The sequence below is a fragment of the Eretmochelys imbricata genome, chromosome 16 (assembly GCF_965152235.1).
Source record: "Eretmochelys imbricata isolate rEreImb1 chromosome 16, rEreImb1.hap1, whole genome shotgun sequence".
Lineage (NCBI taxonomy): Eukaryota > Metazoa > Chordata > Testudines > Cheloniidae > Eretmochelys > Eretmochelys imbricata.
The window spans coordinates 14,190,416-14,206,719 of NC_135587.1; the positions used below are offsets into that span (position 1 = coordinate 14,190,416).

The 16,304-nt window shown below is 48.8% G+C and overlaps 2 protein-coding genes across 2 annotated transcripts; one reads left to right on the forward strand and one right to left on the reverse strand.

Moving 5' to 3' along the window:
* Positions 1 to 65: 65 nt before the first annotated feature.
* Positions 66 to 6,418, forward strand: TOR2A (torsin family 2 member A). Its single transcript, XM_077836088.1, has 5 exons — positions 66 to 295; positions 1,638 to 1,903; positions 3,040 to 3,215; positions 3,554 to 3,681; positions 4,531 to 6,418. Exons 1-5 carry the CDS (start codon positions 160 to 162, stop codon positions 4,773 to 4,775), a joined length of 951 nt encoding a protein of 316 aa, XP_077692214.1. The 5' UTR covers positions 66 to 159; the 3' UTR covers positions 4,776 to 6,418.
* A 1,174-nt stretch (positions 6,419 to 7,592) lies between these two features.
* On the reverse strand, positions 7,593 to 16,133 carry TTC16 (tetratricopeptide repeat domain 16). The gene is made up of 12 exons (XM_077836250.1): positions 15,929 to 16,133; positions 15,095 to 15,273; positions 13,871 to 13,961; positions 13,423 to 13,566; positions 12,786 to 12,886; positions 12,564 to 12,693; positions 11,301 to 11,515; positions 10,887 to 11,128; positions 9,632 to 9,773; positions 9,344 to 9,509; positions 8,290 to 8,513; positions 7,593 to 7,903 (listed from the first exon to the last, which is right to left on the reverse strand). The coding sequence occupies exons 1-12, from the start codon at positions 16,049 to 16,051 to the stop codon at positions 7,714 to 7,716; spliced, it is 1,947 nt and encodes a 648-aa protein (XP_077692376.1). The 5' UTR covers positions 16,052 to 16,133; the 3' UTR covers positions 7,593 to 7,713.
* Positions 16,134 to 16,304: the final 171 nt, after the last annotated feature.

A 16,304-nucleotide genomic window follows, 5' to 3' on the forward strand; every position in this document is an offset into this window, starting at 1 on the left:
GCCCGCTTTGGCTCCTCCCCCGCCCGCTTTGGCTCCTCCGCCCCCGAGCGCTGAGGCAGCCGCGGCTCTGGCCGTTGCTTCCCGCCCTGCCGGGAGCCGGGCCCCGCGCGGGGCAGCCTGGGAGCTGTGGTCCGGGCCGCGAGGCGGCGCGCGGCGGGGATGGGGGGCGGCTCCGGGCCGCTGCGGTTCCTGCTGCTGCTGGGGGCCGCGGGCTCGGCCACCCCCTGGGACCTGCGCTCCCTGCGCTGCAGCTTCTCGGGCGCCTGCGAGTGCGACTTCCGGCCCGACGTGCGCGGTGAGCGGGGGGGCCGGGACTCGGGCGGCGGGGGGGTCTCTGGGGGGGCTCCTGAGCAGCTAGGGAAGGGGGTGGACCGGGGGAGCTGTGGAGCGGGTCATCCCGGACTGAGGGGCCACCCTTGGAGGGGCCAGGGGAGGATGGTTCCTCCCGGGGCGGGGTGTTGGCTCCCCTGGGGTGCCCCCCCCGCCGCCCCCCGGTGCTGTCTATTTAAGGAGCGGGTACGAAGAGTAACGTGCATTTGGTTGCTGCCCCGTGCGCCCCCGTTACGGGGTGACTCGCACCCTGGGGAGACACCAGGTCCGCCGGCCCCCAGCACAGGTGCAGAGGGCGAGATCTCAGGGGCGAGGGGGGGCCAGATGTGGCTAGTGGATGGTTGGGAAGGGCTGCGCCTTTTGAGAGCATCCTTGGAGAGGAGGTGGAAGGATGCCCCTTCTCTGAGTCCCACACTGAAACCAAAAAGAAAAGGAGTACTTGTGGCACCTTAGAGACTAACCAATTTATTTGAGCATGAGCTTTCGTGAGCTACAGCTCACTTCATCAGATGCATCTGATGAAGTGAGCTGTAGCTCACGAAAGCTCATGCTCAAATAAATTGGTTAGTCTCTAAGGTGCCACAAGTACTCCTTTTCTTTTTGCGAATACAGACTAACACGGCTGTTACTCTGAAACACTAAAACCAGTTCCTTCAGGGCTGCCGCCATAGGATGTTCAGGAAGAGTTACCGTTTTGTGTTGACTAGAGCCTGATCCGAAGCCCGTTTTCTGCACCAGGCATTGAATAGCGACCCTGCTCCCTGGACAGTCCCTTCCCGTCTGTTCAGTGTTTCTGTTCACTCTTAGTTCAAATGTCTAAAGTAATGGAGCTTCCCTCTGGAAACGGACCTTTCCTCCACCCCATATCCCCTGAAATTCATCATAGTATTTCCTTCTTAACTGCATCCCATTACTCCCATTGTGAGGCCTGACCTACCTACACTTAAAACTTTTATCAGTATGTATGTAACTTTTTGCTTAAACTAGTTATACCAGTAAAAGCTGTAGTGTGAATGCAATTACACTGCTATTAAAGTGCCTTAATGCCAGTATAGCTTTTCAGTTCCCTGAGCACTTTTATGCCGATAAAAATGCATCCACGCTATTTTTACTATACTGGTAAAGTAAAAGAAGTATACTTTTAAGCATAGACAGGCCCTGAGCCAACTGAAGTTATCCCAAAGGAAGAAATATCCCCCAACCCAGCGTCTGAGGGGAGAGGGCAGAGATGGCTTCAAACAACAGCCCAAATAACATCCATCTCTTAACCCCAACACATTCTAAATCTTGGTTTGGATTCATTCCAGGTCTGGAGTGTGACTTGGCCCTGAACCTGGTTGGGCAGCACCTGGTGAGGCAACTGGTGGTGAAAGGAGTGAGGGAGTTTTTACAAAATCATGATCCTGTCAAACCTCTGGTGATGTCCTTCCATGGTTGGACTGGCACAGGGAAAACCTTCGTGAGCTCCATGCTGGTCCGCTACTTGTTCCGAGATGGGCTGCGCAGTCCATATGTCCATCAGTTCTCCCCAATAGTGCACTTTCCCCACGCTGAACAGATCAAGCAGTACAAGGTAAGAATGGAGGCTGCCTCTGAAAGCTAAACTACAAGACTGATTTCCTCTTATGATTATCTAGTCAGCCATTGGATAAGTATTGAAACTCTTCTCCCACCTTCCAGCACATACTGGAAAGTGCAATAGAAGCACTTGTTATAGCACCTCTTATCTGAAACTGTTCTGGTGCTTTCCAAACACTAATTAAGCCTATGGGATATTATCTCAGCTATGCAGATGGGAAAACTAAGATATAGCTAGGGCAAGTGACTTGCCCAAGGTTACACAGCAAGTCAGTGGAAGAAGTGGCCATACAACCCAGTCTCCTGATTACCAGCCCTCTGCTCTAACTACTTGATTGTACTCCCATTAACCTAGGCATTGCCCAGAATCAAAAGGAATTATGCAAGAAGGTTAGCTGACAAATACTGAATGGAGCAGGAGAACTAATGGCATTTTGGGTTTTCATTACACTGTATTTGGAGAAAAATGCATAGCTCTCTTGCTTCCTCAGAAGAAAGAAACTTGAGTTAAAATCCTCTGTTGGAAAAAGCGCTTCAGTGAAGACTAACACATTTCACCAGAAAGTTTGTACATTAAAATATGGAATGGTATAAATATTGGACCAGCTGTAGCCTTTGTGGTGTAAGCATGTGCAACTGCCACCAGAAGAGTCTCACATGCTTACACGAGAACTCAATTTGGGTAAAGTATATCTTCCTAAGCGTCCATACTAATGGCTGGTCTCAGCACAGAGTGAAGGGAGAGAGAGTACATGTTCAATAATTTCTGGGGTCTGACTATTAAACTTGTGGAGCTCTTGAATTTCCCTTTGATCCACTCCATATTCTTCTTTATATGGATTTGTATTAGTAAGACTATATTAAATTAGGCAAAATTCACCATGTTGAATTAAGAGCAAAACAGTTTACCAGGGAACCTTCACAAATGGAAGTCAGTCTTGCACTGTACAAAGTTAATCCTTCTTTCCAGACAGAGCATCACAAGTGCTGTTCTAAGGAACAACAGCTTTTGGAGGTTGCTATTTCTGGCATTATTAGCCCAGGCTGAGTTTTCATGTAAGCTTAGCTCTTTGGTAGCTCAAGCTCTTCGAACAAGTTTGTGGTCCTAACTGGTTTGGTTTGGTTTTCCAGGAAAATCTGAAGAGTTGGATCCAGGGGAATTTGACAAACTGTGGCCGATCAGTGTTTCTCTTTGATGAAATGGATAAGATGCACCCAGGTCTGATCGATGTGATTATACCATTCCTTGGACCCTCCTGGGTTGTGTATGGAACCAACTACAGAAAAGCTATCTTCATTTTCATAAGGTAAGAGAGCTCCCTCTGCGGCAAGTATAACTGGGTTGGGGATAATTCTAATGCAATGCTACTAATTTGGGCAAATGTTAGTAAGTTCCTCCCTATTTTAATCACCCAGAGCAGGTATTTTCTGTCAGATCCATGAGATCTGAATTCATTTTAGTCTGCAAAGGTACGTGGTCTCATAGTGCTTTGCCTTTTCCGCTATCTGGCAACCTCTGTAGCAGTCTTCATAGGCCAACTAAGACTGCTTCCATACTCACTGCAGAATGAGGCACTGCCCCTGCAGTACAGTACTGATGTCATGGGATAACTTTCTGGTAATTTCTTGTCTTGGTCTTGCTCAGCAACGGAGGAGGTGAGCAAATTAATCAAATGACGCTGGACCTCTGGTATGCCCGCAAGGACCGGGAAGAGATCAGCCTGCAAGATCTGGAATCTGCAGTTTCAGAAGCTGTGTTTGAAAATCCCAATAGTAAGTCTTTCCATCAACTGGGAAATGCTTTTCAGCGAGCATGTTCACCAGCCGTGGGAGCCATACCCTATTTCACATAAGCCAATGATATTTATACAGTGTTTTACAGATATGTGTCAAGCTATTACCAGTTTTCAGGGAGAAGCCTGAGGTGGAGTTAGGACCTGGATGAATTGCTTCGGCAGATGATAGGAGGGTTCTGCTGTTCAAGCCTACAGAAACATTACCATGCTTAAAAGAGCTCCATTGGGAGAAGGGGCACCCACGACTGAATAGTAGGCAGATAGGGTAGTGGGGCCCAGTAAGAAGCTAATTATTAAGGGCCTGATCCTGAGAGGTACTGAGTATGTAGAGATTTCCTTTATTTCCATGCTCAGCAATTCTTGGGATTGGGCCTAACATACGTTGGTGGGTCTGAAGTATCAGTACAGCTGTTAGGAACCATGTGCTTGGAGACCACTGGATTTGATTACTTAGTGGACAACAGATGGACCCAGCTCCCTCAGTTGAATCTGGAGCAGAAGCAGATCTGTTGTCTCTTCTAGGTGCTATGACTAGAGCCCGGCAAATCTGTGGATATCCACTTTATATCCACAGATATCTGCATTTCCAACTGCGGTTGTATTGTTGACTATCTTTGTGGCTCCTGGATTGGATGCAAATCCAAATGTTTGTATCCACACAGGGCTCTGACTATGACTTCTTGGAAACCAGCTCTGGTGGTGCTGGCTTTGACATCTGATTCCTCCTAGAGGGTGGGGGCATCTCCTATGCTAACAGGGTTGAATTCCAAAGAATTGAGAGAGACTCTGAAGGTAAAACTCTTTGCCTCCCCTTTTTCTCCTGCAGATGGGTTTTGGAAGTCTGGAATCATCGAGGAGCACCTCATTGATCTCCTTGTGCCCTTTCTCCCACTGAAGCAACACCACGTGAAGCAGTGTGTGGTGAATGAACTCATCCAGCAAGGCTTAACGGTACGACAGGACATCATTCAGGCAGTTGCTGACAGCATCCCCTACTTCCCAGAGGAGGAGAGAGCGTTCTCGTCGACAGGCTGCAAAACGGTAGCCTCTCGCGTCACCTTCTTCTCCTAACCTGAGAGGAGGAATCTTTCTCCAAAGCAGTGCACGGTTGAGGAGCTGGTAAGCAGCCCTTGGAGGATAAGTTTACCCATGTACTTGCTCAGATTCAGAGGAGCAGAATTTAAGCGTTCTTAAAGCTGCTGTGCCCATTAAAACAGGGATGACCATCAAGAGCAAGAGAGTGTGGAACTCTGATAGAACAAGTGCTGCCTCCATGCTAGTCCCACTGCCCTTCAGCCCTAAGACTGCCAGATGCAATCCTGGGAACAAAGGGCAAACTGACCTGATTCTAAGCACTTTATCAGTCTGTTCTTTGCCCTGGGGGAGGGTGAACACAGAACAGCCAAGAATACTACTGTGATGTGTAAGTGGAGTTCGAAGGGGAAGAGGCTGGGATGTATCCCAGTGGCTGGGAAGGGTTCTTGGCTACTGCCACCTCCCTTTGATCGCTGGAGCTGAGCAGATCTTCCCTGTTACTCTCTGGGCAGCTGTCAAGAACTGAGCAGTCAAGATTCTCTGGCCTAGCTCCAATAAATGATCTTCCCTGGGCTGCTGACAAGGGAGTCTCACCCTCTAGTGCTTTTTTAATGGCATTTTTAAACATGTATTTTAATGTGAATCTCAGTATGAAGGCCCCGATGTCCTAGAGCCTGCCATACTGCCCTGTGAACATTCTAAACAGATGGACCAGAGTCTCCTCTTAAATCTCTGGGGTAAATGTTAAGAGCCAAACTTTTCTCAGGTTTTCTTTCACTGTGAATAGGAGCTAGTAGGTAAGATTCCAACTGCAGTATCCCTGAGTGCATTAGCATAAGGGAGAAAAGGATGTGTGATTTCTGTTACCAGCTCTCCCCACGACTTGGGGTGTGACCTTGAGCCAGGCCCTTAACCTTCCTGGACATTTCTTCCATCACAGAATACCAGGTCGCTCCCTTTGAGTCAGTGGCAATTATTTGCATCTTGCCAGGGAAGAATTGGGAGCCACCCATATCAGTCTTTCCAGATACAAAAATAGCGATTCCTACCTCGCAGGGAGACTAGACATTAACTAATGGTTTTAAGTACCAGGTATTAGTCTTGTGCTGTATTACATTGCTGGGATGAGTGTGTCTCATCTGAGTTGTGTTGAACTGCTGAACCTCTTGCATATTATATATTAGAGGTTGTCGTTCTGATAGGACACTGCTGGGAACCTGTTGTCCCTGGCAGAGCCAGTTTCCATTCCAATTCAGTGCCTCAGATGCAGCTTACTGTATCACAATTAAATGCTGCTGGGGGTAGGAAATAATTTATAGGAATCTACTTCCCCAAGCTCTGCTATCACAGACCAGCACAGCACTCTGCCCTTTCACCACGTAGCAGCTGGCTACCCAGCATACAGTAAGAGGAAACCGTGTAAGCTCTATCTGAGCAAACAGATTTGGGGCTAGGCAGAAAGTGCTCCAGGAACTCTCATGCCAGTTGCCGCAAGAAGGTCTCTTCAGTACAGCACTAGAGCAACCTGCACTCTGGTTGAGAAGGAGCCGGCGCTATTACACTCTGTTCAGATCCTGCCCAGGATACAGCTGGACCAAGATACAGATTTACAGTCAAACATTCTGCCTTTTCCAAAATGTTCATTGTTTTTAATTTAAAATAAATCTGTTGAAAAAACATGCATGAGAAGCAGTCACTTACCTCCTTTCTAAACTCCCAGTTATCTATGAGCCTGCATAATGCATTGGAACAGCTGCCTGACCTGACAAAACGAACTCAAGTAGTGACATGGAGAAATATCTACTGTCTAATGATGGAAAACAAAAGCAGTGGTCTTCCTCTGGTGTAAAAGACCAGTGAAAGGGCCATACTCAACTATAAGAAGTACCATGCATCCTCAGTGGGGGTAGCTGGAGTAGGGAATGGTGACGTCTCAGCTGCTCTCTGTCAAAGTTAAACACCAAGAGAGCACTGGCATCTGTTTTCTCTGCCATGTATGTCCCTTTGTTTAAAAACCCAAGGAGTTGCTCAGGAGACCATTAAAACTGCAACAGAGATATTAGAGCAGAACAAATGTTATCTTCCACTTCATCCTACAACCAGAGAGTTAGCAGTGACATTTTCATCTGAAGGGGGAGACCCAGTTGCTATGGTTGTTTTTTTCCCTCAAGTTCTCATGGTCAACTTCCTCACTTGTTTTAACACTAATTGAAACTGAAACCTTTTTGTTGTTTTGGAAACCAGGTTTAGCACTCTCCTTTCCACCCAAGTCAGAGCAATTGAGGTGAGAGTTTGGGGTAGACGGGACAGGTATAACTTCACAAAACTTTCAATACATGGCATATGTATGTCAGCCACCCAGCGTGACTAGCATTAGATTAACACACCTGGTTTAAGAGTTTATCCTAATCAAAGCATTGTTCCTGCTCAGCCTGCATGCAGATTAATGCAGTGCACAGAGATGGTTCACAGCTAGTCTGCTTTCCTGTCCAAATCTTATCACTATGTAGGTAACTTAACACTAGCCCCCTTAGACGTTCACCTCTAAAGCAGCAGTATTACAAGTTTCTTGTTAATTCAGCACCCTTCTGTGGCAGTAGCTTGCAGTACAGCAAAGCCTGTAAATATAGTGACTTCCTGGAAAATAGCCTAAAATTCTTGGCAGAGCTGGCTTTCCTGCTTTGGGAAGACAGCTCCTAGGCTACCTGGACAATGGCTGGGTCCACACCTTGCAGGAGGAAAGGAGGTCTGTGCAGATACCAAAAAAAAAATAAAGATGAGAAACAGGAGGGGGCTACAGAGGAAGTGAAGTGAGAGAAGCAATATATTTATTAGAGCTGAGATAGCAGGACAGGAGTCTAAATGCACCTACTTTCCATTGAAAAACAGCTTGGTGTCTGTAACCCAGGCAGCTCAGGTGCTGTCTCTAACATGAAGCTGGAACGGTTTTTGTACTCTGACTTTTCCTGCCTTCTCACTTTTTCTCCTCCACGACAGCTTCACTTACTTTATTCACTCTCCTTCTGGAGATAGCTATCTGCTTGTACAGTTCTTGTTCCGTGGCACAAGGGCTGATGATGCTCTCTGAATCCTTCAGGGCTCTCTCGGGCTCTTCCCTCTGAGCACCTGGTTTCTTTGGTTCATCCTCTATAGCTCCGGGTGGCCTGTAGGGGCACATGAAAGGCAGAGACCTTACTTTCTGCAGCTGCTCTGCAAAGTGATGCATGAACAGATCCCCTCAGAGAGCATGTGATCTAGTCCTTGTGACAAGATTCACAGTCTATAGAAAGATGGCAAGCTACTGTCCTTTTAGGATCACAAAAGGACAAAAAACTATCTGGAATAAATCTGTCACTCCTGCTCCCATTGAAATCCTTGCAGATTTTGTGGTTGACTTGGGTTCCGGTTGTCCTACATAACCCAAGAATAACGATACAGTACTTCTAGATCCAGGAAGTGATCAGGCTTAAAAGATTTGTATTTTGTAATCAGCAATTATTAGATCTTCAAAACAACTTTAGCAGACCTGTCCCCAGTGCCTACTCCGTACCATTGGAGTTTAGCTGGGCTGTTGGAGTAGGGGCAGGCTTGAAGCTTTCTTTCCAAGATTGTTTTGGCAACCTCCGCAATCTTGCTGCTTATAATATCCTGGATGGGCTGTCCTGGAAAGAGGCTGGTTACAACAGGTAGGACCTGCTGAGGGAATGAGATCAGTTGAATGGCCAGATGTGTGCTGAAGGAAAGAGTTCTTCCTCCTTCCATCATCAGATAGGGTTGCAAGGATTAAGCTGTGCAGTTCCCATTAGAGCAGCCAAACACTTGCATAAGTTACATTAAAAATATATTCTAGCATTTATGGCCAGAAGGGACAATCAGATCATCTAGTTTAACCTACATTGCCCAGGCCAATAGCCACCCTACCCCAAATCCAACCACCAGAATTAGACCAGCGTATTACAGCCTTGAGGCATAAGCCTCAGCGTTAATTTTTTTTTAATCCAAATGAAATCTTGCTAGTGTAGGGATTCTGGTTTTAAATTTAAAGAAATATTTAATCCATCAAAACCTTTCAGAGAGGGTGGGGGAGAATGCAATTCCTGGGAAATGAAGGACTAGTTTATACTCAAGGGCACGTAGTACTTTGTTTAGCTAGCATGGTAGGTGGATGTGGGGTTTTATTTTTCCACTCAAGCCCTGGTCTCGTCTCCTGATCGCTCCTAGTCACAGGGGGTTGCATGCTCTGAAGCCAGATGCATCATGAGCAGCTTGAAAACACAAGAAACAAGTTCTTGGTTTATAGGCAGCAGAAAAAAAGCCTCCTTAGGTTTTTAATTTTAGCAAATAAATGCTGCAACCCCCAAGCCCTAATCATTATTATCTGTATTACCGTAGTGTGAGGGGGAACCTTGGTCCTGGACCAGGACCCCACTGGGCAAGGCACTATTCAGACACAGAACAAAGACTCTCTCTGCTCTAAGGAGCTTGCAGTCTAAGTGTGTGTGTCCAGGATACGGCACAAGGACTACGGGCCCAGATGAATAGGGTGTCACAGATTTTCACTACTTGGTCAGTGTCTGGCACAGGGAGTGGTGTCAGTGAGGTACCGCCTCATTTTCAGGGTCCAGCAACAGAGTTATGATCACATCCTCCTTAGCACTCATCACATCCTGCAGGAACAGGCGGCTCTTGGCCCGGTGCAGGTAATAGTGCGGCAGGCGAGGGTTGCTCTCGATAGCACCAGAGAAACAGTATACTGCCTGCTGGTACTTTCTGGGAAAAAAGATACAGGGAAACAGAAGAGTCAGGTGTGCAGACTCTCTAGGCAGCATGAGCTAGGGGGATAAGAACTCTGTCAACTGGATGTAAGGTGGCAGTGAGCCATTCCAACATACCCCTGCTTGTGCTCCTGCAATCCTAGTTCATCCAGCAACATACCAACGCGTCTTCGCAAACTAAAGTCCATCGGACTCAATTCCAGCGCCTGCTGATAATCCGCCAAGGCAAAGGTGAGCTCTCCCAGCCGGAAGAGGCAGTCTGAAGTGGAGTACACAGATTACTTTAGCAAACAGCAAGCTGAGGTCAGTATTTGTAGCAGCTATAACATCCCAAGACACTCAAAGTCCAGTAATTGATGCGCAGCCTGTTTACTCTCTCTAGATATCTCCAAGCATATATAAAATGCAACAATAACATGTCTCTACAGTGCCTCCCATCCCAAAGGCTCCAAAAGCTCTGTACAAAGCGTAGACACACGGAAGCAACTGGAGGAACAGTGCTGTAGGAGAGCTAGATATTATTCACTGAAATGCAGCCACCTGTAGGGTGGAATGCAACAGCAGTTCAACAGTGCTTAGAAACACCATGTAGCAATCAGCACACTATAGTGGGATTTTAGGGAGGCAGAATGTAGTTTCCAGTTTGGAATTAACAAGGTGACAACCTCGACTGTTGCAAAAAGTTCCGTGGGATCTTTCCTGGTGATAAATTGGATGAGATGGGAATGTGAGGGCGCAACCAAAGAAGGTGCTTCCAGTAGCACAGATGGGGAATGAGTCCGTAATAATCATTAACAGTTAGTAGTTATGCAGCACTTTCCATTTTCAAAGGGCTTTGCAAGCATTGACTAATTAATCTTCACAACCCCCCATGCAATAGGTATTAGTTACGTTTAAAAGAGGAGGAAACCAGGGTGCAGAGAAGTTAAGCAACTGACTGTGCATCCCGGAATGAATCAGTTACAGAATTAGAGATAGAAGCCCAGAGATCTAGCTTCCAGTCCCTTACTCAGACTCCACTGCCTCCCTGGTACGGAGAATGGGAGGAAAGAATGCCACCTGCAGCACCCTTCAAGGTCTCCCATTTGAGCACTGACTATGCTTTACTTATGAAATCCAACATGATTGCATCCTGGGCAGGGTAGCTCTAGGCATTGTATCTCCCCCCTCACGTGTGCACCCGTACATACACAACCACATGGTTCCACCACTGTCAGCACACTCACTCATGCACTCCCTTATCCCAAGGAACATTTCTGGTTGTTTCTAAACATATGTAAGAGTTAAACAGCTAAGCTGTGTCAGAGAGAGAGGCTACCCAATGGGATACTCTCACGCAAACTCCATCACCACCCAGGAAGAGCCTTGCTACCTCCTCTGTTGACATAGAGTCCCTTCTCGTTCTTCTCCCCTTTCAGGGCTTTGTTGAGGAGCAGCAGCGCCTCTTCGAAGAAGCCCTGAGTATAGCAGTGCACTGCAAAGTCGTTGTACGTGAGCAGGAGCTGCCGTTGTGCCTCCATGGCCACAGCTCCCTTTTCTTCACAGAGCTCTGTGGCCTTGATGTAATCATCAATGGCTGAGTTGAAGTCTTTGAGCCTTCTGTGTAGAGTCCCTCTGCCATGAAGGGAGGGAGACAGGATTAGAGCCCACTGGTTAAGGAGCAATTAAAATGATAGGGGCGTTCAGACCCTGGAGCCAGCACGCACTCACTAGTGCGGACTCCCACTCCCCTTAGTGGGTCACAGAGAGCCACCTCAGTAAGGACTGGATACAATGGGGTCTCTACCTGAAGATTAAGTATCCTGCATCAAAGGGGCTGTTCTCTATGGCAAAGGTGATTTTGAGCAGGGCATCCTTCAAGTTTCCCTTCAAGGCCTTATTCATAGCCTGGTTCTTGGCTTTCTGTGCTCGTTTCAGCAGCCTCCGCATTTGAACCTGAGCTTCTTTGTGCTGCGGCTCCAGCGCAATGGCCTCCTGGATGTCCTGGTAACACAAGATAGCCTGGGAACAGAGGTTAGGAGAATACTAAGAACTTGCACTCTCCTCCCTCTGTTACCGAACACTTTACAAAGGGGAACTCAGGATCATTATCCCCATTTTGCAGACAGGGAATTTGAGACACAGATTTGCCCAAGGCCACACACTGCATCAATGGCAGAGCCAACACTAGAAACCCAAATCTCCTGGCTCCCAATCTGGTGCTTGTCCACTAGGTCACACTGGGCAAGAGGCAGTTTCTCTGATCTGTCTCATTCTGTCTATGCATTTGCCACACCGCTTTGAGCAGCTGATAAAACAGGAAAACAGGTGGCTCAATGGATTCTCCAGAATCCTGTCATTCAGACCCTGATTTCTAACCAAGGGCACCAGTTGTTCCTGCAGGTGCAGGGCAAGAGGAGTCCCGTTTCTAACAGGAAATACAAAACAGAAATAAGATCTCCAGTTACTATCTCTGATCTCCTCAGGGTTGAGGGCACCACACTTCTGCTGAGCCAAGAAACGTGTGATCTCCCATCAAAGAAAAGTACACTACCCACAGAGTGAGGCTCTGCTTCCATCTCTCTGCCTGCTTTCTATAGACCAAGGAGGGAGAAGGCTCTGAAATGGTGTAGGATTCCATGGCCAAACAGGAGGGGAAGGTAAGAGCCCTGCCCCAGAGGTGCGGAATCCCACAGCCCAGGAGGCTGTTACCTAGAAGCGATAGAAACCATCAGTTTCTCAAAAGGAGTGAGAGCAGCTGGAAAGGTTTAGAATCATGTCTCTTGAAACCAATTTGATGCTTTATGCTAACTGATTAACCACAGAGCAACTTAGCTCTTCTCTGTCCTTAGGAAGCAATTCCATATCCAGCCTTGCACGTATGCTGTTGCTTCCCATTACTTAGGTAACTATCAATTCACCCAGCAAAGGGTTAATCCTGGAGCTGGAAGTTTTGACCCATTGTCCGGCAGATTGAGAACGGTAGCTATAGGCCACATTGGGACAGGAATGACTGTTCTGTGAAAATTCCCTGCAGCCAGCACACCCTGGGCAGAGTAGGTGCCCCTACCCGACTGAAGTGCTCATTCAGCTTGGCTCTCAGGATGTACAGATCTGGGTTCTTTGAGTCCTGATCTAGCTCTTCATTGACGAGCCGAAAACAGTCATGGTATCTGTTCAGGGCAGCAAGACAGGAAATGCTAGAAAGAAAAAGAAAGGGCATCATAAAGTACCAATGGAGAATACAGTTGTTAGAAAGGCTAGGATAAAGACATTCCCTATCCCAGTTTACCTCCTCCTGCGATAGACTGAGTTGTCAGGCTGCAGTTCTGAGGCTCGAGTGAAGGACTCTAAAGCATCCCCATAGACCTCTTGGTCAAACAGAGACTGGCCCTGCGGATTCAAATCCCACAGCACAGAATCAGTCAGACTCAGGCCACCTGCCCATTGCTCCAGGTTAACGAGAGAGACAGAGCATCCTCTCTCTCTCTCTCCAACTAATCCAGGAACGGAAGAGGAGATGCAGCTGCACTAAATACCATTCCCTCCTAGCTGGAAAGCACTGAGCATGCATGAACCCCAAATGGGACTTTTGGCTCTTCCTGTGCTGCAAATAAATTAGCATGTGGAGAGGAGGCCCCAGCAGACTAGGCATGAATATGAACAGTAGAAACATGAAACCTTTCAGAGAGGAAGGATTGGAGAGAATCCCCTATCCCCAAATATAAGTATGCACAAAGGACTCTCTCTTGGAAATCCAAGATCATGTTGACTTCCACTTCAAGTAGCATCTTCAGGTTTCCCTCAAGATCAGAGGTCAGACACTAGACCCAGTATGCTAATGCTGATAGTGAAAGATCAAGGAAAGGCACGTGGCGGGGATAGGGAAGGCTGGTGCCAGCTGGTAGGGGCTATTCTGTACCCTTCACCTGCAGGTAAAGAATGAAGGCCATGCGCTCTACATATTCTTCCTTTGCAGAGGACAAGGAATACGCCTTTCTGAGGTTCAGCACAGCAGACTGGAAATCACAGAGCTTGAGAAAGGCTTCTGCCTTCTGTACATAGAACTCCACCTGCAAATGCACCCACAGACATTCCTCAGTCCTGGAGGATAACTTTCTTCCTTATCCTGTTTATCCTTTATCTGGACACATTGAAACTAACCCTTTGAGACTCATCACTGCAATCCCGCCCAGACAGATTTTAATATATGCCAATGACATTCTTCATTTGATAATCTTGGAAACGCAAGAACATTACAGGCTTTGTCCTTCCCGCTGAAGGACTCCATATCCCCATGCCATGCAAGGTGGGCTTGTAACTTCACCTAACTATGCCTGTTCTGCATTCCCCCTTGCCTAATCACGTTCCTCTTACCTGTTGGGGGTTCAGGTTAATGGCTTTGGAATAACAAATGACAGCTTTCTCCCACTCGCCTTGGGAGAAGAACACCTTCCCTCTCTGACAGCTGTGATGAGAAGACAGCATTATGAGCTAATGCAGAAGTACATTTCCCCTCCCTGCAGCACAGCCTTTGTGACAGTCACAGACCCATGGGAGCGCTGACTCAGTTTCCCTACCTGTAAACTGGAGATAATAATTGTATCTGCAAGGGTGTTACGAGGCTTAATTCATTATTCGTTAAGCATATGGAGAGCTTTGGGTGGAAGGTAGTAGAAAAGAGGACAACTGTCTCTACAAGCACACTAGCCAGTGTTCTGAGCCTTCTCAAGATCAAAAAGGGGAACTTGCAGGACCACAGCTCTGCTAATTGACCAGCACTGCCCACCTATTGATTCTGCAGCAGACTCTGGTGACCCCACTGCTCATATGCTTAGGGAGAACAGATTCTGAAATGCAGGAACTGGGGACTACCAGTAGACACTAGTAATGGGATAAAGATGCTATCATCTCTAGGTCACTCGGTCATATGCTCCTCAGCTTGGTAGTCACTGAAGCCACCTGACAGTTGTTTGGTGGCCTCACCATATTTATAGAGTCTGTCATGGAGGTTAGAGGACCTATGATTTTCCTAGGTTTTATCCTAAAATGGGCTATGGGTGAGTGTCTCTGTTCTGCCTGTTCTGATGTGAGGAAATCAAGGGGCAGTCAGCACAGTGAAACATCAGACAGTCTTCCAGATGGCAGTTCAACTGCAGATAATCTGCCCTCACTTTTAGAAAATTACCTAGCATGGCAGCCATTTCTGGTGAAAATTCCCAGCTTAAGTTACTAGGTCTCAGTTCAGTTCCTAGAGGACAGGTTACACCATCACAGTATGCTCTTATTGGGTCCTGGCTGGCAATCTCAACAGAGAGATCAAGGACCAAGCAGGCTGTGCAGCCTGACCTCCCTCTTGCCCATAGAAGGGAACCCACCAGAGCAGGCTTAGGGCACAGTGGCTGGGCAGGGGAAACTGCAGCCCATGCTGTACCTGTTCTGTGGATAAATCAGACACCAGTACCCCAGGACTGTCATTCCTCGAACCAGTACTAAGTAAGGTTTTTTAAAAGTTTGGTTCCCAGCCTCCTTGCAGGACGTGGACAAGAAACCAGGTGTTTGTAACAGTGAAAATGTATGAAGTGTTTGCTGGGCACTCACTGCTCCTGTATCTTTTTCTGCACAATCGCTGTCGGGGACTTCACTCCGCTGGGGTCCTTGATGTCTCGCAGAGTCTGGCTGGACCCAAAGATCTGTCGCAGGGATCTCTCCCGGAGATCCTCTTTGGACACAGCAGTCAGGAACAGCCCTTTAGTCTCTGTCTTCATCTCCAGTCGCACCTGCAGGGAGAGAGGCTGATGGTCACTCTTCCTCCCCGCCCCCCTCCTGGGGTCTCTGCCCTTGGCCACCACCCCACAGCTCTAGTCCCCGGTGACCTCTGACCCCTGGTTACATCTGACCTGTCTCAGCTCTCTCTGATCCCACCCCAGCTCTGCACCTGGCACTCTCCACACCCCCTCTCCCAGCTCCCTCTGCCCCCACTGCTCTGTGCTCTCTGCCCACCCGCTCTGTGTCAGTCGCCCTCTTCCCCCTCTGCCCCCACCCCTCTGTTCCCTCTGCCATCCCAGCTCTGTGCCCTCTGCCCCCACCCCTCCCAGCTCCCTCTGCCCCCCCAGCTCTGTGCCCTGTGCCCCCACCCACTCAGCTCCCTCTGCCCCCCCAGCTCTGTGCCCTGTGCCCCCACCCCCTCAGCTCCCTCTGCCCCCCCAGCTCTGAGCCCTGTGTCCCCACCCTTCCCAGCTCCCTCTGCCCCCCCAGCTCTGTGCCCTGTGCCCCCACCCCCTCAGCTCCCTCTACCCCCCCAGCTCTGAGCCCTGTGTCCCCCTCAGCTCCCTCTGCCCCCCAGCTCTGTGCCCTGTGCCCCCACCCCTCTCAGCGCCCTCTGCCCCCCCAGCTCTGTGCCCTCTGCCCCCCTGCGCAGGCAGCGGTGCTCACTTTGCTCTGCCCCGGCTCCTCCTGCGGTGCCACCGCCCTCGCCATCCCAGCGGCTGCGTCCCTCGTTGCTAGGCAGGCGGTATCCAGGCAGCTGGGGGCGGGACCGGAGTGAGAAGGTTCCATGGCCAGGGCAGGATCCCAGCTGCGCTCGCATGGGCCCCTGTGAGCCCGGCCTGGGAGGGAGGGGCAGGGCTCGCAACAGCCCCTCCCATGCCGAGGTCATTAACCTGGGTGATGGGCAAAATCCTGGTGTCCCATCGAACTGCAGCCAGCTAGGTAGGAAGGGGCACGAACCTACCCCTGAGCAGGTGGGCTTGTCTGATCGGGGTCAGGACGCCTGGGTTCCATTCCCAGGTCTGCCGCTGACTCGCCATGG